The 23451-nt window shown below is 36.4% G+C and overlaps 3 protein-coding genes across 3 annotated transcripts; 1 reads left to right on the top strand and 2 right to left on the bottom strand.

Annotated features, from left to right (window-relative positions):
* Positions 1 to 13: 13 nt before the first annotated feature.
* NFS1 (nitrogen fixation S (NIFS)-like 1) lies at positions 14 to 3521 on the top strand. The gene is made up of 2 exons (XM_086648115.1): positions 14 to 59; positions 787 to 3521. Exon 2 carries the CDS (start codon positions 1783 to 1785, stop codon positions 3166 to 3168), a length of 1386 nt encoding a protein of 461 aa, XP_086504241.1. The 5' UTR covers positions 14 to 59; positions 787 to 1782; the 3' UTR covers positions 3169 to 3521.
* A 7577-nt stretch (positions 3522 to 11098) lies between these two features.
* Positions 11099 to 13323, bottom strand: LOC147533444 (EPIDERMAL PATTERNING FACTOR-like protein 2). The gene is made up of 3 exons (XM_086648848.1): positions 11845 to 13323; positions 11712 to 11746; positions 11099 to 11629 (listed from the first exon to the last, which is right to left on the bottom strand). The coding sequence occupies exons 1-3, from the start codon at positions 11936 to 11938 to the stop codon at positions 11345 to 11347; spliced, it is 414 nt and encodes a 137-aa protein (XP_086504974.1). The 5' UTR covers positions 11939 to 13323; the 3' UTR covers positions 11099 to 11344.
* Positions 13324 to 15314: 1991 nt separating this feature from the next.
* On the bottom strand, positions 15315 to 21614 carry LOC147533443 (putative lipase ROG1). The gene is made up of 10 exons (XM_086648847.1): positions 21176 to 21614; positions 20403 to 20470; positions 19424 to 19494; positions 18924 to 19193; positions 18066 to 18226; positions 17755 to 17810; positions 16979 to 17031; positions 16782 to 16911; positions 16153 to 16250; positions 15315 to 15768 (listed from the first exon to the last, which is right to left on the bottom strand). The coding sequence occupies exons 1-10, from the start codon at positions 21496 to 21498 to the stop codon at positions 15697 to 15699; spliced, it is 1302 nt and encodes a 433-aa protein (XP_086504973.1). The 5' UTR covers positions 21499 to 21614; the 3' UTR covers positions 15315 to 15696.
* Positions 21615 to 23451: the final 1837 nt, after the last annotated feature.

Below are 23451 nucleotides of genomic sequence, written 5' to 3'. Positions count from 1 at the left end.
TGGTTTTGTTTGTGATTAGTATTTCTCATTTCCTCTCATATTACCTTTGGGGATTAGGGGTGTCAACGGGTCGGTTCCGGTTCGGGTATTTAACTATCCAGAACCGGAACCTATAAATTGTAACAGTTTTGGTTCTTGACGGTTCCGGTAGCGGTACCTCAATCAAAGGATCCAGAACCGGAACCTTTAAAATTCTTGGGTACGCATCGATTATCGGGTATCCATCGAGTATCGGGTACCCATTGGGTATACACAAGAGTATATCAAATATTTCTTAAAGTCGAAGAATTTGCATGAATCTAGAGAAAAGAAATACCATAAACGACATAAATCCTTAAATAAGCAAATCTCCCGGGTGCAATAGTTGATGAGTATAAGAGATTAGAGATTAGGAGAATCAAGAAAGAAGAATTGAACCTTTATGTAATATTAACTCACTCTCCTTTGTGTTTTATAAATTAGCTTTCAACCAAGGAAAAGAGGATTTGAGAAATTTCACAAATTGGTGAGTTGGTTGGTGAGAAAAACCCTGACGTACAAGAATACTATATAATCTAGGGTAGTTTTCGTATTATCTCGGGTACCCATTACCCGTCGGGTACACGACAGATATACTCGATAAGGACCCGCCTCCTAATCGGGTCCTATCGGGTATGTCCATTTAAGACCCGACTTCCTTAATGGATCTAAAAACCTATACCAAGAACCTACCCATTAAGACTCGGAGTAGGTTCGGTTCTCGGGTAAACGGAAACCCATTGCCACCCCTATTGGGGATCTACCAAGAGCATTTGGGATGCAAAATTGCTTTTAATTATGTGATTCTGGAGTTGGTAAACCTAAGCAGCCTACTCAAACCCCTGCCGCAGGGGTGCTACTTGCCTGCCTGTTTCTCCCTCTCATCTTCACCACCTCCACCAACGTTGTGCAATTGTGGGTGGCAACCACCCCCTAGCATCTCTCTCCTAGCCATTTCTATGAGAAAGGGCAATTCAACCGTTTCCTTTCTTCTTCTAACTCTAAAATAGGCTAAGAGATTTATGAACTCTAAAATAAGTGAAGCGAATCCGTAAGAGATCTGAAAGATAGGTTAAAACTTAAAAGTTGTGAAGAAGACGATAGGAAAGAAAAAGGAGAGGGTGGTGAAGAAACAAAAGGAAGGTAAGAGAACAAAAAATGGTGATTGCGATTTACGAAGATATGATTTTTTAAAGGAAGGTAAGAGGACAAAAAATGGTGATTGCGATTTACGAAGATATGATTTTTTTTTTCAACGGATGTATTTTAACTGCCTTAACGAGTCGTCACTTAAATGACATCTAAGATATACCTTTGATTCTCTTTCGACGTGACTGAACATGTTAAAGGAGAAAGAAACCTTTCTCTCTTATGCATTTACAGTTCATTGAATAGATTTAACCGTTAGACTTGGTCCATGCCGACGTACCCGTTAAGAATGACACTTTTTTTTGTTGCAATCCCATTAAGAATGTGTATGCGGGAAAACTTCCTTCAACAGAATGAGCCAAACTTGGTTTGTAGTTCTATACCAAAGCGAAATGGTGTAACTTGAACCGTGGCCAAACCCGAACCGTCATTAAATGGATCCTCAAATTGGTAGGTCGGTTTTCATTTCTGGTTGATTTTGAAGGATAAGGAGCCGCGTTTAATCGTTCTTCTCCACTCTTCCTCTCCTATTGGACACTTGCAGTTTCCTTCAATTTAACCTAGAAATAATTTCACTTTCTAGAGAGAAAAAAATCCATTACCCAAACCCTAACCATGGCAACCAAGCTTTTCGCTTCTCGAATCCGTGATACTTGTTCCAGAACTTCATTCCAACAGCTCAGGAAACTCTCGGTTGCAGCCGCCGCCGCCACTGCTCCGTCACCACCTCCACTATTATCTGATGATTACGAAGATTCCGAAGGTATTACTATGAAAGGTATCAAACTCTCCGGCAGACCTCTCTACCTAGATGTTCAGGCGACAGCTCCTGTTGATCCTAGGGTTTTGGATGCGATGCTTCCATTTTACATCTCACGATATGGTAATCCTCACTCTCGTACTCATCTTTATGGTTGGGAATCTGATCTTGCTGTTGAGAATGCTAGATCTCAAGTTGCATCAATAATTAATGCTTCTCCTAAAGAAATCATCTTTACTTCTGGTGCCACCGAGAGTAATAATATATCTGTTAAGGGTTTAATGCATTTCTATAAGGATAAGAAACGTCATGTTATTACTACTCAAACCGAACACAAGTGTGTTCTTGATTCTTGCAGACATTTACAACAAGAGGGTTTTGAAATTACTTATCTTCCTGTTGGTAGTGATGGAATTATTGATCTTGATCAACTTCGCTCGGCTATTCGCCCCGATACCGGACTTGTTTCTGTTATGATGGTTAATAATGAAATTGGGGTTATTCAACCAATGGAGGAAATTGGGAAAATTTGTAAGGAATTCAATGTCCCGTTTCATACTGATGCAGCTCAAGCTATTGGGAAGATTCCAGTTGATGTTGATAAGATGAATGTGAGCTTGATGTCACTTAGTGGGCACAAGATTTATGGACCGAAGGGAGTTGGAGCGCTTTACATGCGGAGGAGGCCGAGAATTAGGGTTGAGCCACAGATGAATGGTGGAGGGCAGGAAAGAGGTATTAGGAGTGGGACTGTTCCTACTCCATTAGTTGTTGGAATGGGTGCTGCTTGTGAGCTTGCTATGAAAGAGATGGAATATGACGAGAAACGAATTACGGCTCTACAGGAGAGGTTGTTGAATGGAATTAGATCAAGGCTTGATGGAGTTGTGGTGAATGGAAGTACGGAGAGGAGATATGCTGGTAATTTGAACATATCGTTCGCATATGTTGAAGGGGAAAGCTTATTAATGGGATTGAAGGAAGTAGCCGTGTCTAGTGGCAGTGCATGTACAAGTGCAAGTTTGGAGCCATCTTATGTTTTGAGGGCTTTGGGAGTGGAAGAGGATATGGCTCATACGTCAATCAGGTTTGGGATTGGTAGGTTTACTACTGAATCAGAGATCGATCGAGCTGTTGAGCTTACTGTTAAACAGGTGGAGAAGTTGAGAGAGATGAGTCCTCTTTATGAGATGGTCAAGGAAGGAATTGATATCAAGAGTATCCAATGGTCACAACACTGATTTGGTCAAAACGTTAGATGGTAGAAATGCAACTATAGACATCGACGCAAGAAAGGCGAGTTGAGTTTGGCAGATGCGACCATAGATCCATAAATAAGAAAGATATGAACTATTAAGCTGCTGCTGCTCAGGAGGGCGGTATTCACGGAGTCACAGGCTTACATCCAGGTTTCTTTAAGTTACAAAAAACATTTACGAAATTCTAGATTATGGCCATATTCTGTTAAAACGGATAATACATATTCCTGCAGTAGAATGGTTGTCTTTGAACATGTAAGCTTGTATGTGTATAGCTTATAAGGTTTTTGTGGGGTTTTATTTTGCATAACTAATAAAGTTTGAATCTCTTTTAATAGTTTGTAACGTTTGATAAAGCGTGGTTCTGTTTATTGTTTGACAATATGTATACTAACTTAATAATGACCCAAAAGCGGTAAGTTTAGACCACTAGGTTAGGTCAATTGGCATGTTTAGAGGGCCATTGATAATAGAAAATATGGTTAAACCGTTAAAGGACTTGGAACATCTTTAGGAAGGTCCCCCCCTTGATAGTTGTATAGCTTCCACTAACCTTTCTATTTAGCTTAGATGAAGGGCAAACAGTGTGAACATGTTCATGAGATCAGTTAGTTTTGTTAGAGCTTGAGGGAACAGGGCACTGTAACAACCAACAAAGAGATCTGCTTTTGCAATAATACCCAATGTTAGTGGATACTCTACCTGCCCTTTGTACAGTGTATCAGATTCCCGCACTCTTTCTTGGGTGGGTTTGCGATACCGTACCCCAAATATGGTGTATCAGCATCTATTAATGCTAGTTCTTTGTCAAAATCTATACGGCCGACTAGCTCCGTGTCTAACTGCAAGATTTTTTGGTTAACTAGTTCAAGTTTTGTGGAGATAAACTGTCTCAGAGTAGATGTATCTATTATATATGCATCACGGAGAGTACCCAGTGTCTACTGTCTAGGATAGTAGTTGTCCAAAGCGTACCACAACAAAAATAACCTACCGAACAGCAGGTGTATCTTAGCATGTACTTGAAACTCACCTTGTAGCGTATCGCATACAGGTTTCTGTACTAGAGCTATTTGTGTACTAGGTAACAATATCGTGCATGTACCTTTGTTTAAATAGTTATTAAACCTTTATTTTACGATAATCATTAGCAACTTGAAGTCATAGGAGTTGAAAATACCATGTTGGTATAAATGTTGTTTACCTATACATATAATCCTTTTGCATTCAGGAATTGTATAGAGATGTAAACCAGAGAAGTTGGTTTAGGGTGATACCTGCAAAAAATCTTTGGCATGTTTATGTTTGTTGATGGATGTCTATTTCTATTTACTATGCTAATTATGTGACTGATGATGGATTGAATTATTATGGAGAATGTTTTGGTTGTGCTTACAAACATCGGGCCTGCGTAGGAAATCGTATGAAAACTGTAATGTTCAATCTGGCGTTTGCGGTGTGCCAGAACATTCATATGTAGTTTCCCTGGTGCCAGTTTCTTTAGATTATTATGTTTTTTTACTTGTTATTCTCGCTGCTTTAGTGGTTATGCATATGATCTAAAATCAAGATTGTCTAACCTCAGTTTAGTTGTGTAAGTAGCATTTTGTTGGTAAAAAGAAAAACAGAAGTTCATTAGAGAGATAAGTTAACGATCATCTGGACCCAGGATGGCAGTATGTATATGTATAAATAATGCGAGATTTTCAACAGATGAGTTATGAACCAAATTTCTGTTCGGCTGCCCCTTAAGAACATCTCCAATAGGACACTCAACCTCTAAAACTTAGATTACCACTTAAGATTTATAAAATTTATGTTGAAAAACCTTCGAACACTCAAACAGTTAATGATGATGAGGAAACATTTATTATAGAAATTCTAATGAGAGACATGACTTGGATGGTATTCTATGTTTTGGTATGGGGTGGGGAAATTTGTTTGTTAAACAAAATCACTTATTCCTCAAAAGAAAGGAAAAGAAGTAACCTGTGCTGAAATATTTTTACCTGATATGTGATTAAGTAGTGTAGAAACAAGTCTACAAAAATTTAGTGCTTTATTTTTCTCACTTTCTTCCAACTCGCCATAAATTCAGCTTTTTCAGATGAGGAGAATGGGGTTGTATCTCACTTTCTCACCCATCACTCACCTCTACTCTCTCTATTTCTCTCTCTAGCATCTACAAATTCTGAATTTCTTATCATGGGTCTCATGTCACGTGACTTTGTTGTGTTCTTTCTATGATATGACTACCTCTCTGCCACTGTCCATGGCCCTCTCTTATTCATTTTGTTTAGGTTTTTCACCCCTTTGGGATGGATAAATTTGTGTGGGGAGGAAAGATTTGTAGTTTCACTCAGTGATGTTAAAATCGTGCGATTTGGGACTTAAATCGAGTCGTTCAGTTTTCGATTTGAATCGTTCTCCAAATCGCAACTGAGTTAAAATCGCACGATTTTTTTTTAAATCGTTCATTGAGTCATGAATCGTGGGATTTCCAAGGAATCCCACGATCCAAATGTCGGTCAGAAATTAAGGAGTTTTAGTTTCTGATTAGAAATCATAGTCCAAATTAAAGAAGCAAAAGGGGATTTTGAGTACAATAGAAAGAAATCAGAAGAAGGAATCAAGAAAAGAAAATGAAAGACTCTACTTCAACTTCATCTACATCAATCAGCACCATTCAATCGAACCAAAAAGCCTGTTTTTTTTTATCTTTTTCTTCTACTTGTCTTCTAAAAACCCTAATAACCTTGAACTTTGAATCTGGTTTCTAGTCTTCTGGTTCTCTTACCCTCTTTCGTGTCTTCTGGTTTCTAGTCTTCTGGAATACAACTCTCTCTCTCTCTCTAGAAAGAACAAGAAGGTTACAGCTCTTTCTCTCTCTAGAGACCGAGTCTCTCTCTCACATGTGGGCTTTGTTTTCTTTCCTCTTTATCTTTTATTAGCTGCTTTTTTTATTATTATACTAGGGTATATCCCGTGCCCTAGGACACGGACACTTGTATTAATCAAATGTTACGAAATTTATTAGTATATTTTATTGAGAGAGAGATTTTTATTAGTTATTATCTTTTTGTATTATTTTTTTGTTTCTTTTCTCTTAAATTAGTTATTATTTTATTGAAAGAGAGAGAGAGATTTTAATTTCTTTTTTTAACCCTTGAAATTTATTTTGTTTCTTTTTTTTCTTAAATTAGTTATTTTATTTCTAAGAAGGAAACGATTATTGTTTTTCAAATAGGTAACTTTATTTCTACGAAGAACTATATTTTAAATTTTGAGAAGGGCTTCTAGACAATATCCCTTATTAAAAAATGATGTTTGTCCCAGTCATCGTTTTTCCTTCTGTTTTATTATATAGATAATAGAAGACAACTCATCAGTTCTACTGTTTTTGTTGACTTTTTTGTTTTCTTTGTTTGACCAGTTATTATTAAATTAGTCATAGTTACTGATTTTGTTTTCTCTTCACTCGTATTAATATCTTTTTATGGTATATTGAATAACTATAATATGTTACTTACAATATATTAGATGAGTGTAAAATCAGTAACTTATTAATATATTAATGGTAAGATTATAACTGAATATAATATATATATATAAATATATTATAGTTAATTATTATATATATATATATATATATAAATATATTATAGTTAATTAATATATATATATATAAATCTTACGATTTTCGATTCATAGATACGATACGATTTAGTAAATTGAAAAATGATTTTGCGATACGATTTACGATTTGACAACATTGGACTTTCACTTACCCTTATCAAAGTAAAAGGCAGCCATTTCAAGTATGTGGAAATAAAATTTGAGAATTTAGGCATTACCCCTCCAATTATGTTCAATTACAGATACCTTCTCTTTCAATTGGACATTAGTGAGACACCACTTTTGCACCTAAAAATACAAGAATATCTCTCCGTTATTACATTTTCCCTCTTCGTCTCATATCTCTCTTGTCGACATAAAGCTCAACTCTTGATCTCTAGTATTTCTTTTCTTTTCTAATTTGTTGATTTTTCCTTCAGTTTGTCATATGGGTATGTATCCTTTTCAGTCATACTAACTATAATTCATAGAATACTAGAGATCAAGAGGATTTCATTGAGATTAGTTATATTGGAAAACATCAGTTTTAACCAAAATCACTGGGAACGATTGAGAATTTAAGAATTTTGGTTTAGGATGTTACCATTTTTAATTTTAAAGGTTAGATAAATGGTGTTGGTAGGATAGAAAGATGGACACGAGAGAAAAGAAAAAAATAAATTGGTAAGGTGTAGAAAGAAGATGGATGCGAGAGAAGAAAAAGGTTGAGTTGATACCGAAAAAGAATATCTGTCCGCAGATGGTCGACGACGATAGCATATCGACAAAAAGAAATGATTGATTTATCGGTCGGGTACCAATAACGTATCCACTTATGGATGGGCCTTTCGGGTTTGGCGTCAGGAGAGAGTTCCTACCCTTCGCGTGAGTCCGTCCTTCTGTTCTCACAGGTCGAGCCTACTCAGGACGGATACCGCGCGCTTACGACTCTGTTTGGGTCGGGAGTTCCAACGAAGTCAGATGTTTTTCTAACCTTAGTTCCACTTTTGGGAAAATATTTTTATCCTTCTTTTTCTTTGTGCGTGAATTCTGTTTTGGCCCCCAATTATGATCAATTGGCTATTTTGGTCGCTCGTTGTGTCTAACAATTCGTTTTTGTCTCTATCTTTTGCCAAATTTACTAATTTTTATTTGTAGTAGTTTAGTAAAAATTATTTCTTGGTTCATTCGAAATTATTTATCTTCCTTATTTTCTTCTCTGCTCCACATAATCCCTCTTTCTCTTCTATCTAATCTCTTTATCTCCTGCAAAATCGTTGATGTAAGGAAGCCGACCAATATTTGTAACGGTGATATATTTTTTCTCTTTCTCACCACCACCCAAAATTCTCTATTTCGGTCTCTCTCTAAAATTGGGTTGGTGGTTGTGGTTGTGGTTGTGGTTGTGGTTGTGGTTGGAGTGGTGGTGGTGGTGAGAGTTGAGAGAGAAGAGAGAAAAAGAGCGGGTGGCAACTGGCATGGTTTGGTAGTTGGGGACCCTTGAACCGCCTATTGTTCAAATAGATGAGATAAGGTGAGACGGAAGAAGAGTAATGAGTTGGAAGGAAATTAAAAAAGAAAGAAATTACTACCATAGAAGTACCACAAGGACAAAATTAATAAGTTCGACAAATGGTGGCCGAGGCAAAACAAACTACATCACATAATTAGAGACTAAAACAACAAATTAGTGGTAAATTAGGGGCCAAAATTGGATTAACCCCTTATTTTTCTTTGAATGAAGGGATGTTTGTTGTGTGTTTTAGGGTTAACTATTGCACAAAAGAAACCCAACACATTTGGAGATCCACCTGAATCCTGATGTTGGTTTGACAATGGAGAATTGGTGGGGTACGATTTGGATGGATCTTGGCGGGTGACAGACAGATATTCCTCCAAAATTTATTTGGGGGGACCCTTGAGTTGTATTCCATGTAACATCAATTCAAGTTCTTCAATTTGATTGATCCCTCTTTTGCAGCATTGGAGAAATTCTATAGTCCATGTATAACTGTAATTTATGGGATTTTTTAAATTAACAATTTGATGGAGGAAAACATTCAAAGATATAAGAAATGTACAACTAAACATTAGGCTGGCCAGGATGTTAAGTTGACACTAGAGGCACAACTAACGACATTAGGTGGGAAACGATGTTAAGTTTTAATAGAGTTAAGTTAATTTTAGGGTTATTTCCCTAATGGCTCCCTACTTTGTGACCAGCTTCCTGCCTGGCCCCCTACTTTACAAAAAATACCCATATGGCCCCATTCCGTTATAACACCGTTACTCTCTCTCCTCCATCTCTTTTTCTCTCTCTGCCATGTCACGCCACATCATCTATTACGCCACCTCATCACCTTCTCCGGCAGAGGTCGCCGGCCGGCCAAATTTCCGGCCGGCGACCTTCAAAGTAATTTTTTTTCTCTTCTTCTTCCTCTCTCTCCTGTTTTCTCTCTCATCTTCTTCTTCTTCCTCCCTTTCTCTCTCATCTTCTTCCTCTCTCTCCTGTTTTCTCTCTCATCTTCTTTTTCCTCCCTTTCTCTCTCATCTTCTTCCTCTCCCTCTCTCTCTCTTCCCCTTTCTTCTCACTCTCTCTCTCTAAAATGGCCGGCGAAGGGTTCCAGACCGACGAAGGTCTGGGAAAAACCCAGACCGACGAAGGTCTGGTTTCCCCTGACCTTCAGATCTGGGAATTCTCGGATCTGGGAGTTCCCAGATCTGAAGGTCTGGGGAAACCAGACCTCGTCGGTCTGGTTTCCCAGACCGACGGCCGGCGAAGGGTTCCCCCCTTCGCCGGCCATTTTAGAGAGAGAGAGAGAGAGAGGGGAAGAAGAAGAAGAAGAAGAAGAGAGAGAAAATAGGAGAGAGAAAACAGGAGAGAGAGAGAGGAAGAAGAAGAGAATTTTTTATTTTTTTTTAGTTTGAAGGTCGCCGGCCGGAAATTTGGCCGGCCGGCGACCTCTGTCGGAGAAGGTGATGAGGTGGCGTGACATGGCAGAGAGAGAAAAAGAGATGGAGGAGAGAGAGTAACGGTGTTATAACGGAAGGGGGCCATATGGGTATTTCTTGTAAAGTAGGGGGCCAGGCAGGAAGCTGGTCACAAAGTAGGGGGCCATTAGGGAAATAACCCTTAATTTTATGTGTTAAGTTGACTCATTCGCATCATCAGGAACATATCTGTGTTAGGAGATCGATGCCCTTAAAAAATATTACCATGTAAGCTAGAGAAAGTCAATATGCGAGAAAATGAAATTTGTCCTTAGTTTCCGGTCTATTTGGTCGTGTACAAATTTCTCAAGGTTATTTGTTTGGGGTCCTTTGTTATCGGGAACTCATCTAAAGCTCAAATATTAGGTGATAGCTCGATTATGTCTCTGTGGCATAGGGCGTAGTTTAGTTGGGGCTTTAGGCATGATTCTTTTAGAGTTCAATATTTGACAGTTGTTCTTACCATATCTTTAATGTATCAATACTCTGTAATGACTTTCGTATTCAATTTTTTTTTAAAAAAATAATCTCTATGGTGATGCTTTCTCTCTGTCCTCCGCTCATACATACTCAAACACACGGTGGTTATATGGTGAACCCGAACTCATACATACCATCTTCCTCGATTAGAATATGTGAAAGCACACACAAAGATGAAGGAATTCAAAACCTCTTTTCTTTATTTTTTTGTTGAAAAAGGAATTGAAAACCTGCCAATGAACTTGGATCATACCTATCATATTTGGGGCAACGGAACACCCCAAAGAGATTGGAATAGCAAGATGTTACTGCAATCACTTCTTAGTGGATCATTTCAAATCATCCAAACTACCTGAATTAGTCAAACTAATTTTGACTATAAAATCTTGGTCAAGCATGTTAGTACCCAAAGATTTGACTTGTAAATGCCCAAAATTTAGTTAAAATTCAAGGGTATTTTTGGGAAAAACAATCAAAAGGAGATACCACACCATACCATACGAAACCATACCCATCAATCAGACAGAGGTTTGGGGTTATAAACTTGTATGGTTACATCTCAAGATGGACCCAAGACAAGACCATTCATAGGGGTAAGTTAGTGCTCCCCCGTGACTCCACACCAACTCCTATACAACTGCAAACATCTCACTTCAATCAACAAGACTATGTCACACCACATCACACCCTTCTCTCTTTTTTCTCTCTCTCTCTCTAAAAATGGTTAGAAGTTTAAACATATGTACTTATACATATTAAGCAAACCCATAATCAAAATAAGTACAACCATTATTATATATAATAATTAAGTTAATGTATAATTGAGTTTGATAATGATAAAACATTAGATAATTGAACTCTCATAACACACACACACACATGACACATGCAAAGACAAAAAAGATGAAAAAAATCCTACCAAAAATCAACAAGCTAGGTTAGAGAGAGAGAGAGAGAGAGGAAGAAAAAAAAGGGAGAAAAGAATGTTCACTTGAGTAGTATCTATCGTTATCCACAAAATTCAAATGGAAAAAAAATCCCATCTTTCTTCTTCTTCTTCTTCTTCATTTGATCAAGGATTAAAGATCATATCACCACATTTACATTTCCAACTCATTGGCTTGTAATTAGAACTATTATCATCTCCTCTCATTGAAACAGAAATTGAAGTAGATGACAAATTTGGATTATTATGAGTCTTAATCTTCTTTTCTTGTGGAACTGCTGGAACTTGAACTGCTTCACAATGTCTACATGAATTGCATTTCATCTCACATCTTGGTGGTCTTGATCCTATCATTACTCTCTCTGTTATTTCAATTTTCTCTTCTTTATTATCATCAACTTGAACCCCCTCCTATTCATTAAATACACAAATTTAGTACTTCAATTAATCAAATTTAGAACTATAAAGACAAGAAACTAAAAAAGGAACTCACTTTGGAAGTTTCCATGAGTTTTGAACTTAATCTACCTGCAATAACAGAACAAAAAGCAGAGAACTTGAACTTAGAACACTTTTGATTTTGGAAATTACTTGTTTAACTAAGATTTGAAGTAAGACCCACTTACCTTCAACCATGAATCTAACTTGGGTTGAGCCTAAAATCAAGAAAAATAGCAAGGAAATTGTAATCGGAGGAGGATGTCCATGGCAACAACCCATTACTGATCCAGTTAGTATTCTGAAGAATCTGATCTCTGAGCAATTTATGAATCCTAGAGAGAGAGAGAGAGAGAGTGTGTGTGAAGGAGGAGAGATTAAATAGAGGTAGTTGTTGGAAGTCTGAAAAGTGTCCTAAGAAATGGGTCAGTTATTGAATGCTAAGAAAGCCTTACAAAAAAAAACAGAGCATACAAAAAGCTTGGTTACCACTTTCTCTCACTAGTTTCTCTCTCTTGATGATGGAAGATCAATCAAAGGACAAGGAGAATTGCAGAAGAAGCCTTAACAAAAGTAAACTCAGAAAATGGAAGAACGAACCTCAAATAATCTTGATTCTTGAGCCCAACCCTTTGCTCAAACAACAATCAAGATAATAGAAAATTAAACATAAAAATTACATAACCAGAGCATCTGAAATGGCAGAAGAAAAGGAACGATAAGAAAAATAACAAGGACGAAAGTGGGCCATTTTGGAAAAAAATTATTATAGAGAGAGAGAAAGAAAAACAAAAACTCAAACAGCAAAATCACAAAAACCCAGATGAAGATTGATTCCCACAAACAGACATGTAAAACCCAGCTGTTAAATTCATGGGATTTCGTTTTCCTTTCATCTTTTCTTTTCTTATTATAATTTTATCAATCTTCCCTTTTGTTTCTTGTGGTGGTTGGTTTTGAGACTCCTCTGTACAATCCCATCCATACACGCCAAGACTCTCTCCCTCTCTCTCTATTAAACTTTCTCTCTCTAAAAGATGAAGAATATATATGGCAGCAGTAGATCAGTACTCGTGTAGTACAAATCTCTCGATTGTGGAATCACCATTAACCCACTAAAATAACCTAAAAGATTTATTTCTGTCTTTTCTTTACATTATTATTATTATTATTATGAAAGATTTCTAACCCAAGAAAACTTGAAAAATTATGAAAATTAATTTCCCAATGGAGATGGGTAGAACTGATTTTAGTGAGTGAAAGTGATAGAGAGAGGTGTCAGAGCCTGATTATGTGATTGTGGTGGTAGTGATCCCTTTTTCCATACAGTTATAGAAGATGATTACTCACGCAAAGGTTCTTCCATCAGAAAACAACAACTCTTTTTGGCAGAGTTTTCAGATCAAACCCCTTGATATTTTCTAGGTTTTGTTACTGTGTTTTGTTGTGTTAATACCCATTACTTAATAGAGAATGACACATCAAATTCATAACTTGTTTTTTGTTATTAACCCTATTGATACTGATATAGAGATTGAGAGTTGACATATCAAACTTATTTCACACCCTTTTTTGAGTGATACATTAGATGAATTTTGGATTTAGTCATTGGCTTCTTTCCTTCCCAATATTCCCCATTTTTTCACTAACATTAAAATTTGCATTAGACAAAAATAATTAGGGATATTTAGTAAACGCCCCCCACTTATTTAGCAATATTAGGACTTCACCCCTAAAAACATTATCGTTCAGGCGTTAACCCCCATTGCCCTTTTTCCGTCAAAATCTCGTTATTTAGTGGGCGTGCGAGTCACGTGCTTGTCATCGGACCAAAATACCCTCGTCCTAAGTTTTAGTATATGACCCCCATATATTTAGCTATATTAGGACTACACCCCCAACCAAAATAGTTTGGTTAGTTGTTGAAGGACAATCTGAAAATCGATTTAACATGGATGAATTTCTTCCTTAATTTTTTTTCTTTGATTGATTCTCCTTCTCCTTCTTCAATTTCTTCTACATTTATTCTAGAGTTCAATTCTTCTCTAGCAAAATCTTCTAAGATTTCATCTTTTCTTTGAAACCCATGTCTAAGCAATGGACAACTCCTTAAAACAGGACTAGAAGATTCAATATCAGATTTTTGTGAGAAACAATTATAAAACAGAGACTTTTGAAACCAATTACACCATTTTTGGGTACAACTACTACTAGTTGTTCTTCCATTCTTTTTCGGGTTCTGTTTGGTGGATGTTATAACTTGAACTTGACCCATACGAGTAATTTTATGGTACAACTACCTCGGACTGGTAAAGACATGGTCCACGCTACCATCGGAAGGTATTAGCTCGGGATAAACTATTCGAATGGACAAGGTATTTTGGTCGGGGGTGTAGTCCTAATATAGCTAAATAAATGGGGGTCATATACTAAAAATTAGGACAGGGGTATTTTGGTCCGATAACAAGCACGCGACTCGCACGCCCACTACATAACGAGATTTTGACGGAAAAAGAGGCAATGGGGGTTAACGCCTGAACGATAATGTTTTTAGGGGTGAAGTCCTAATATTTCTAAATAAGTGGGGGGCATTTACTAAATATCCCAAATAATTAGTTCCTTCCATGGGAGGGAAATATTCCAATATACCTAACTAAATTTACACATCCGCTAACGGTCGCGCGCCAATCACATTGTTGGGCCAATCTGAGCCAATCACGGCTGCGGCCATGAAGTTGGCCAAGTTTCTCGGGCTCAATAAATCGATAAAGATGTTAGGAAATTCATTCGAAGAATTGCTTCATCTTGTCTCTTTATCAAATACTTTTTTTCATCCCTTCTTGTTGTAACTTATACTACCCATCATTTACCATAACACTTATAGAGAGAAATAAATAACAAATTGAGGATAAAAGAAAGAGTACTAAAGATCCCTACTATTTGATATGATATTAACTTTGTTAGCTATAAATTGAAGTGATGGTTTTGCATTTAATGCTTAAGTTGTTATCAGAATTAAAGAACCTTACTGTTTTAAAGAATCATATGTACTGAATTTTTTTTCTATGTTTGTGAATGACAGTAGTCCAAATATCTTCTTTAAAAAAGAAATATAATTACTAACCAAGTTTGTCAATAAAGTTCTGATTTTGCTAACAGTAAATAAAAAGACTCAGAATTATTCCAAACTTATATATAAAAGCTACCTCTCTGGCTCAAATATGTTATCAGAGTTTCTATTTAAGATATGATTCAATTTATTTGTCAAACTCACCAATCAATTAGTACTATAAACATATGAAATTACAAAACAAATAGCAGTACCAATGAAATGAAACAACAACTACTTTCTCTCTCTCTCTATATAGCTCATTTTCAAAGTTCTGAAAGTAGATAGAAGAGTAGAGAAGGAAAAACCTACTTATTTCACACGTTTTCACTCTTTCAAGGTGAGGGTGTGTCTGAATAGTCTTCTCAAAACCCTAGGTGAAGTGAGTTGGTGACATATCTACCTGCTGCTTCTATTTATCACTATATTTCTATTATAAAGTGAACTGCAAAATAAACTATCTAAGAAAAAAGTGGTGAAAACATCCATATTGACATCTGATACCACAATGACATTTAATGTGTTCTAATAATGCTCATCAACCCTTACTTTCAGAGGAAATCATGAAAGTCATATATATATATATACATATGTAGTCATAATACAAAATTCAAAATTCAGTACTAATTTCAACATGATATTGATATGGTATCCTTCGATGAAGAAACCGGATAATGTTTTCAGTACAAAAGACAAACCGGAACATGAATAAAGATCGGACGTGGGAAATACAAGTACAAAAAAGAGGGGAAAATGCTCCTTGTATAAAGAATTTTAGTCGGTAAAACTGACCTCTAGATCCATTTGATAATCACAAGAGAATGGTTGTCTCCACACTGCGGTACCTCACTCAACAGGTCCAGAAGTTGTATGTATATGTTGTCGTTGTAGGTTTACCGAGGGAAGAAATTGAGGGGAAAACTGGTGCTTGCTAAAGGAGAAAATTGTCGATCATGTGGGTAATAACATCAGCGCCGTCGGAATTAATGGAGGGAGTTTTTACCTGAAACAGAGTTGAGAGAACAAATTGAGGGTAATTGACTAAAAATTTACTGACACATCGGTCACGTTTTAATCAAACTTGACAACTAAAACCTGCCTTCACAAATTCGAACTTGAAAGTAATGAAGTAAACTATTTGTGTAAGTTTTCAATACGTTGACAGACAAACGAAATTTTGCAACTTTTGGTGGTGCAAGAATATCTTGGTTATTGGTGATGTAGAAATCATATCAAAATCACAATGGCTAAGTGATGGTTACAATCCAGAGTTCCTTAAACTTTGGTTTGAATAACTTCTATCTTTCACTGAAAATTTCATAAATTCAAACTGCGGATAAATTAATTAACTAGGGCAATGAATAAAAAATAAAATGAAGAAACTAGCCTGAATCGTCGTGTGCGCGAGAAATCTTTGTATGCTTCTGTGAAAGCTAACGTCTACCCGAGTCCAACTCACTTTGGTTAGACCTCTAATCATTGCCTCTGCAGTTTTATAAACATAGAGATAGCAAAAGCTTGAAGAATAGACCAACATTTTAAAATGGGAGTAGTTATGGAGAAGAAATCACATAAAAGCTTATCGAAATGTGAGAAAATCTTTCTCACGGTGGCAAGGCCAGAATAGAGAGTTATCGTCGAGTTCGAATACCGTGGTACTAATTCCATAAAATGCAGAGTTGAATAAAAATTGTCCCCAACTGTAAAGGGTGATTCCATGAGATATTGTTATACATACATGTATTTTCTCGATTTGGAGATATCTCAAAGCTTGGTAGCTAAATTTGTTTTTCGAAAGAGAAAAGTATGAAGGTACCAAGCTCGAAGATGATTCCAAACCCATAAACCACCCCCTTTTTGTCTTCCTCACAAAAATTAAGAACTCCTCGACTTTCAAATGATATAAAAGTTCCACAATTGCCTTCTTTGTTACTAATTTAGTTAAACGGGGGTTAAATAAAGACAGAAAGCATTTATGTTGGCAATAGATGAAAGGATCTTATATATGGAACAAACCTTCCATTTCACTTGTTTTGAGTTCATTGGCTTTGGCTTCCCCAAGGACTTCGTGCTCATTACCGACAATTTTTGTTGCCTCCTCATATACAATATGTGGATATTTGTCATTCTTCAAAAATTGTTCACGCTGTAAAAGAAAATATAAGAAGATGAATGACAAGAAAAATCTACAATCGATATATTGAAATCTTTACCTTCGGAAGCTCATTAGGCCGACGTATTGACGCTGATCTCCATCCGACAAGATCTTTACAAAAGTTAAGTACTTCATTGAGCCAATTCTTACAAGAAAAAGTTAGCAAAAGTACAAGCCAAAATATCCTCGTAGTAAGATCATTCCCTTATCTATGGAGCACACACAGCATGTGAATTTTTTTCTTTTGTGCTAGTGGAAGTGGGGGGTGAGTAGCATTACCTCAACCCACGGACTCTCAAAGGAATGAGAAATAGAACCCCGGGACATCTTTTAGTGTCTTCTAAAACTCAAGAAAAGTATTGATGGTGAATTTGTCCGTTCCCTTAAGTTTAAAAGATGAAGTGGACATAGAGAAGGTAGAGTTAAACCCCAGTTGAAAGTTTCCGCACTCCCTAATTTTCTCCATACAGAATTATCAAGCTCGTCTATTAGTAGTTTTCTCAACTAATGTTTAAGGACGCACTCAGTAGTATCTACTTGAAAGACTAGACACGTTCGTTGGCACCCAAGGCCGGTGTGATTCTAGGATCCACAATTTAGTAAGGCACCTTTAAGAAGCTGATCCACTAATTTTAGATAAATTGAGATAATGTGCACGGGTCCTCTTTTCTGAGGAAGTGTCGAGAGCTAAGGAGTGGTTGTTAATCCTGTCTCACGCAATAACTACTAGCATGGATTCTCTGAGTGGACAAACTAATCAAGTATCTTCACCTAACGAGTATCTAGAGTTTAAATATTTTCAAATGGATACACAAATAAATGTCATATGGATACGATCAAAAAATGCATTGGCATAGGTGACACGGCATTTGAAGGATCGCAGAGCAGACCTGCATAAAGAAGAAGATGTTCATAACCAAGTACGTCCACAAACTATCAAATTCTCACTGAAGGCCCATTTGAGCTTAGTCTGCTTAAAAAGGGTTATTAAATATCTCTAGTTTTGACAAATGATAATTCTCCAGGCGATGTGGGATTATCCCAACAATTGCAACTTGCAAGTCACAAGGACTTCAGAAGCCATGTAAATAAACACTATTATTTCAAACATATCAACAAAGAGAAAAGTGTTTAAGAGGCCATACATGAAATGAAGATCTTCACAGTCACTGACCATTTGAAGAAGAAGAGGTGGTTTTCCATTATGGCCATCGGTAAGAAACAGATGTTTTCCACTTCGCCCAAGCAACCATGACGTACGCTTTGCTGTTTTCTCCAGAAATTGAAGGCCACAAAAAACTGGAACCTGCAAGTACATAAAAGTTATATATCGAAATATAGGGAACCATTTAATTGTCATTACAATGGTAAACATAGTAAGATGGTAAATGCATTTCACCTGAGTACAAAAGAAACAAGTCAAGAATGGTTAGGTGAAACATATTACTACACTCCCATTATTTATCCCGTGAGAGATCTTACTACACTAGGAACCTACAGCAGGAGAAGTACAAGATCCGTACTGAAGGTGCTTAAAACTTCTTGTTCCTGTTTTTATTCTATTCTATTCAAACTTTACAGTCCAAAATCATAATCTCTATATACGCTTCAAATACAATTGGATCATGTATATCTTGAAGGAAAATTTTGGCCATAAACGCTCAAATCGTGTCTCTGTAGAAAAGACTAATGAGCATGTTAAGCCTAGGTAGGAAATTGTGATCTATGAAGTAACCACCCAATTTATAGGCCTAAGCAAACTAAAGGTAAAACATGTTGAGAGAAGTAGATCAATTGCAAACACATAGACACATTGGCGAGAACACAAAACATATGGCACTAGTCCCAGCTTTCCGGATTACTTAGTAAAATCTGATATCAAACTCAACGATGCCCCGGCTTAGCACTCAAAAAACCATCAGAGTATATAATAATGCCAGTATCAGATTGTTGACTTATACTAGTTAAGACGATGACAGCCAGCCATATAGTATAAGAAGTACCTGCCCATGCCCTCTTGAACCAAGATGCGGCGTTGCTACAGTAATGAAATTCATAGGATCCAACCCAGCAATTTTGCCTTCCGATTTCTTTTCCACGAATGCATTTCCAGGTCCATCACCTCTACAATCTCCATTTTGCTCACAGTGTTCGTGCAGAGGGTTTTGTCCATAAAGCATACCAATAGCATACCTTGATACTAGACCACCTAATGAGTGAGCCACAAAGGATATCCTTTGAAGCTCCGGCCTTCTTTTAATGACTGATATCACCTGAAATAATGGATGCTTCTATGATCAAAATCCAACATTAGAACTTCAGATTGAGGAATGAGGAATCCTTGCATATGGATATTATGAATATAAGAGGATGTATAAGAAATTAGTAACCATAAAATGGAACTGCTATCAGCGATACTTAATGATTCTATCGGGTCTATTCTGATGAACACCAATTTGTGAGCAGGAAACTAAATAAAGTTGTTGTAAGAAACATTATGCACCTCATCTGCTAACCTCTTTCCCATTACGTCAACACCATCAAAAGTCAATGATGAGGGATTACATGCACTGCCTGCATATTTCGCAATTACAAATGCAACTTTCAATGTTATACGCTGAAGGAAACGTGCTTGTAAAAGTCGATGTATGTATATGGAGTTACAGCAACTGCTGCTAAAATGTTCTTTTAGCAAAGCATGCTAACTTGCACCACTATGATCGGCAACAGAAATATGTAACTGAAAAGTATCCTAACATGGTTAGAGCAATAGTCTACAAGGTAAATGTACATGATATCACGAAGGTAACAGAGAATCGACGAGAAAAATTGTAGAAAGTTCTTATATGCACACTGCACCATACATATACAGTACGTCGGCGGCTGAAAAGGTAAGCTCCGCGTACAGTCAATAGTGATGTTAATTCATAAGAGACGAGAAGAACGTGTTACGTGTATACTTAGTCTATCAGCATTATCCATTAGCATCCAAAAGGGGTTGTGAATTTTGTGACAACGATAATGATTTCTTCCAGCCAGTTAAAACTAAGGAATACGGTGGTTGCATAGTGAGATGCAAAGAATCAGCAAGGAGAGATAGAGAAGAAAATGGTAACCTAATTTGTGTACATTAGCGAGCGCATAAGGATATTACATATGTCAACCCATAACCCTGTGTTCTAAACCTAGTAAATTTGGAATATGTTCTACTGATTATTGGTAGAACTGATAGAAGAGTCGGTAACATGTCAGTGACTTAAAGGAAAAGAAATCAACTCCTTCTGTCATGGACTGTCAAAATTTACGAGAAAGAAGGTGGTTAAAAGCTAGTCTAAATAAACGTAAAGTCGTAGACAATTCAAGGATAAAAGCAGTAGGACCGATAATTCAAGAGCAATTATTGCATAAAATTTTCAGTTATCGTCATAAACAAATAGTAAAATTGGGATAACAGAAGTCATGCGAAGTAAGAAAAAACTCACAATGCACCAGAAAATCATCTGGATATCTTTTTACAAATTGTTTTGCGGCATATCTCCAGTTATCAGCACTGTAAATATTTAACATTAAAATTTCACAATATTAGTATAAAAAAGCAAAACATGTAGCCTACAGAATCGTGGTACCAATATCACACTACCGATTTAAGTCCACAAAAAGTACAAAAAACTAATTAAGGGCAAGCACATGAAAGATGACAGCCTCAGATAGTGACAGAGAACACCATGTGGTTCCGCTACGAATACATATGGCGTTTCCAGATGCGGACCTAGCTGTCGATTCGGCTCTACAGAGCCTTCAGTTGAGCGTCGTGACAATTAATTTGAAACTTATTACTTCATGAAGTGAATCTGAAACTCTTCAACTTATTGAGGTAGTATAAGTATTTACTTGAAACTAAAGGGAGTGACTTTCATGAAGTTGATCCAAATTGTCTGCACATTAAGTAGCTCTAAAATATAACCTTTAAGTTCATAAAGATCAAAATCCAACTTACATTAAGACCTAATTTTCTACATTATGTTCTCTGAATTAATAACAATTTGCAAATTTTATCAGTTAAAATGCTAATGATCTGTTCTCAAACTCATCATACCTAAAAAAATCAAAATTTTGTACTCCAATTTCAAAATAACAAGCAACTAATCTTGAAATTAGCAATCTCAAATGAAGAAATGGAAGAAATTGACTTGTAACAAAATAGAAATTAGCAATCAACTAACAGAGAATCAGAGATTTAAATCGAACAACTTACCTGCCTAGTATACCGTTAACCATGACAATCAAGTGAGTCGGAAGACGACGATCTTCTCCAACACGACTAACAGATTCTACCTCCGTATAATCATTCCTACTCGATTCACCAGCAGTTGAATAATCATTTCCTGATCTAAAACAACCAAACCTAAAAATCAAACTTCTATTGTTCTTCTTCTTCTTCATCTTCTTTTTGTTGTTTTGTTTATGATTTGAATCATAACTAGATGCAGTAGTAGTAGTTGGTTCAGATTCAGTAACAGTTACTGAATTCTTATCAGACTCCATTGTTTTTTTTCTTCTTCTTCTAGAACTATTCATGCATATAATTTACTCACTTGATGATCTAAAAAATCAATCTTTGATATTTCTTCGGGGTTTTGATAAATAAGAGATCAGTAAAATGTGGGGTTACGGGAATGAAGGTAGACGGTCCCTACAAGTAAACCAAACGTCGTCGACTAATACCTTGACAGAGATTGATTCTCGTAATACGTATTAAATGAATCAAGGGTCAATATCAATCATTGAAAGTCAATCTTTTCAAGTTTTTTTTGACTAATAAAAAGAAAATAAAATAAAAAGTCTAACGGTCATAGCCTCATAGGAGCCCTCTAGAAACTAAAAAGCAGAAGATGATATTTGACTTAAATAAAAGAAAGATATTGTCTTGGGATATCATTCCAGTTCTTTTTAAGAACCATGAGTATTGTTTCAACAAAAAAAAAAAAAAGAACCATGAGTATTGACGCATATGCTGGAGTCATTTTTGTTTTTTTTTTTTTTTTGATTATTTCTCAAATAGCCCCCAACTGTGACCAATTTCCTGCCTAGCCTCCTACTTTGTCGAAAATACCTAGATGACTCTTTTTTTCAGATTCCGTTATAACACTGTTAATTAGTCATCACCTCTCTCTCATCCAATTTATCGCCTTTCTCTGCCACCTCATCATCTTCATCGGCGAAGGTCGCCGACCGGTGACCTTTAAGCATAAAAAAAATCTCTCTCCCCTCTCTTTCTAAAAAAAAATATTCTTTTATCTCACCTGTCGAACAAACCTTCATAGGTCTGTCGAATAGACCTTCATAGGCGAAGGGAAACCCCCTTCGCCGGAGTACTTAGAGAGAGAGAGGTGAGAAATTTTTTATTTTTTTAGAAAAAGTTTTTTTTTAATGTTTCAAGGTCGCCAGCCGGAAAAGTTGCCGGCAGGCGACCTTCACCGGTGAAGAAGATGAGATGGCAGAGAGAGGTGATGAAATGGAGGAAAGAGAGTAACAGACATTTAACGATAATTAAGTTAAGAAAGGGGGCCATATGGTATCTTTGATAAAGTAGGAGACTAGGCAGGAAACTGGTCACAAAATTGGGGGTTATTAGGAAAATAACCTTTTTTTTTTCTAGAAGTAGATTTTTCTTGTTTGAAATAAAACTCGAAGGTCCTGGACATTAACAATTGTTATCGTGAAGAGAAGTCTATTTTTCTTGTTATTGGAATAATTTGACCACCAAATCTCTGGTTGCATAATTTGAGATAAAATCAATGAAAACGTAAAGTCTCTCACCTCTATTTTCGCCACCTAAGAGCATCTCCAATGCAACACTCAAATTGGAAAACTCAAAGTGCCCAGGATTTTCTGAGTTTCTAATGCAACACTCAATTTGCATCTCAAAATGACGTGACATCATTTAATGTTGAGATATCTTAAGAAGAAACTCATTATTTGAGATTTCTTTTGAGGATCTCAATTGACCACTCAATATTAAAAGCAAATCTAACCATCTAAGAAATGATACCTAAGTTATTTTTAAGTTTTTAGAGTGTTGCATTGCAGATATCTTTTGAATTGATGATCTCAATATTGACATCTAGGAAAGAGAAACTCAATTGAACCTTAACATATAGGACAATTTGAGTTTTTTTTAGTTTTACATTGGAGATGCTCTTAATGCAAGACTCAAGAAAAACTCTAAAAATCCAATGTTTTAAGTGTGAAACATGGATATGTAAATGGTCTCTTTCCTATTTGGCTATTTAGAAATACTCTAATGGAAAACCTTCTCCAATGTAACACTCAAGAGAAACTCTAAAAACCTATATTTTAATGGAAAATTGATTGATTTGCTTATGTGACACTCAGGAAATCCTCAAGAAGACACTCTAAATTTAGAGTGTCCTCCTAAGGATCTCAAAAATACCTACCGTCACCTCATTTTACAGATCTAAGTTAAGTGTTGCAGTGGAGATGGATTTTGAAGAGAAACTCTAAAAAGTC

The sequence above is a fragment of the Eschscholzia californica genome, unplaced genomic scaffold (assembly GCF_041429995.1).
Source record: "Eschscholzia californica isolate CP2 unplaced genomic scaffold, dmEscCali1.0.p SCAF_6, whole genome shotgun sequence".
Lineage (NCBI taxonomy): Eukaryota > Viridiplantae > Streptophyta > Magnoliopsida > Ranunculales > Papaveraceae > Eschscholzia > Eschscholzia californica.
The sequence above is the reverse complement of the archived record's forward strand: the minus strand, read 5'-3'. Positions and strand labels throughout refer to the sequence as shown.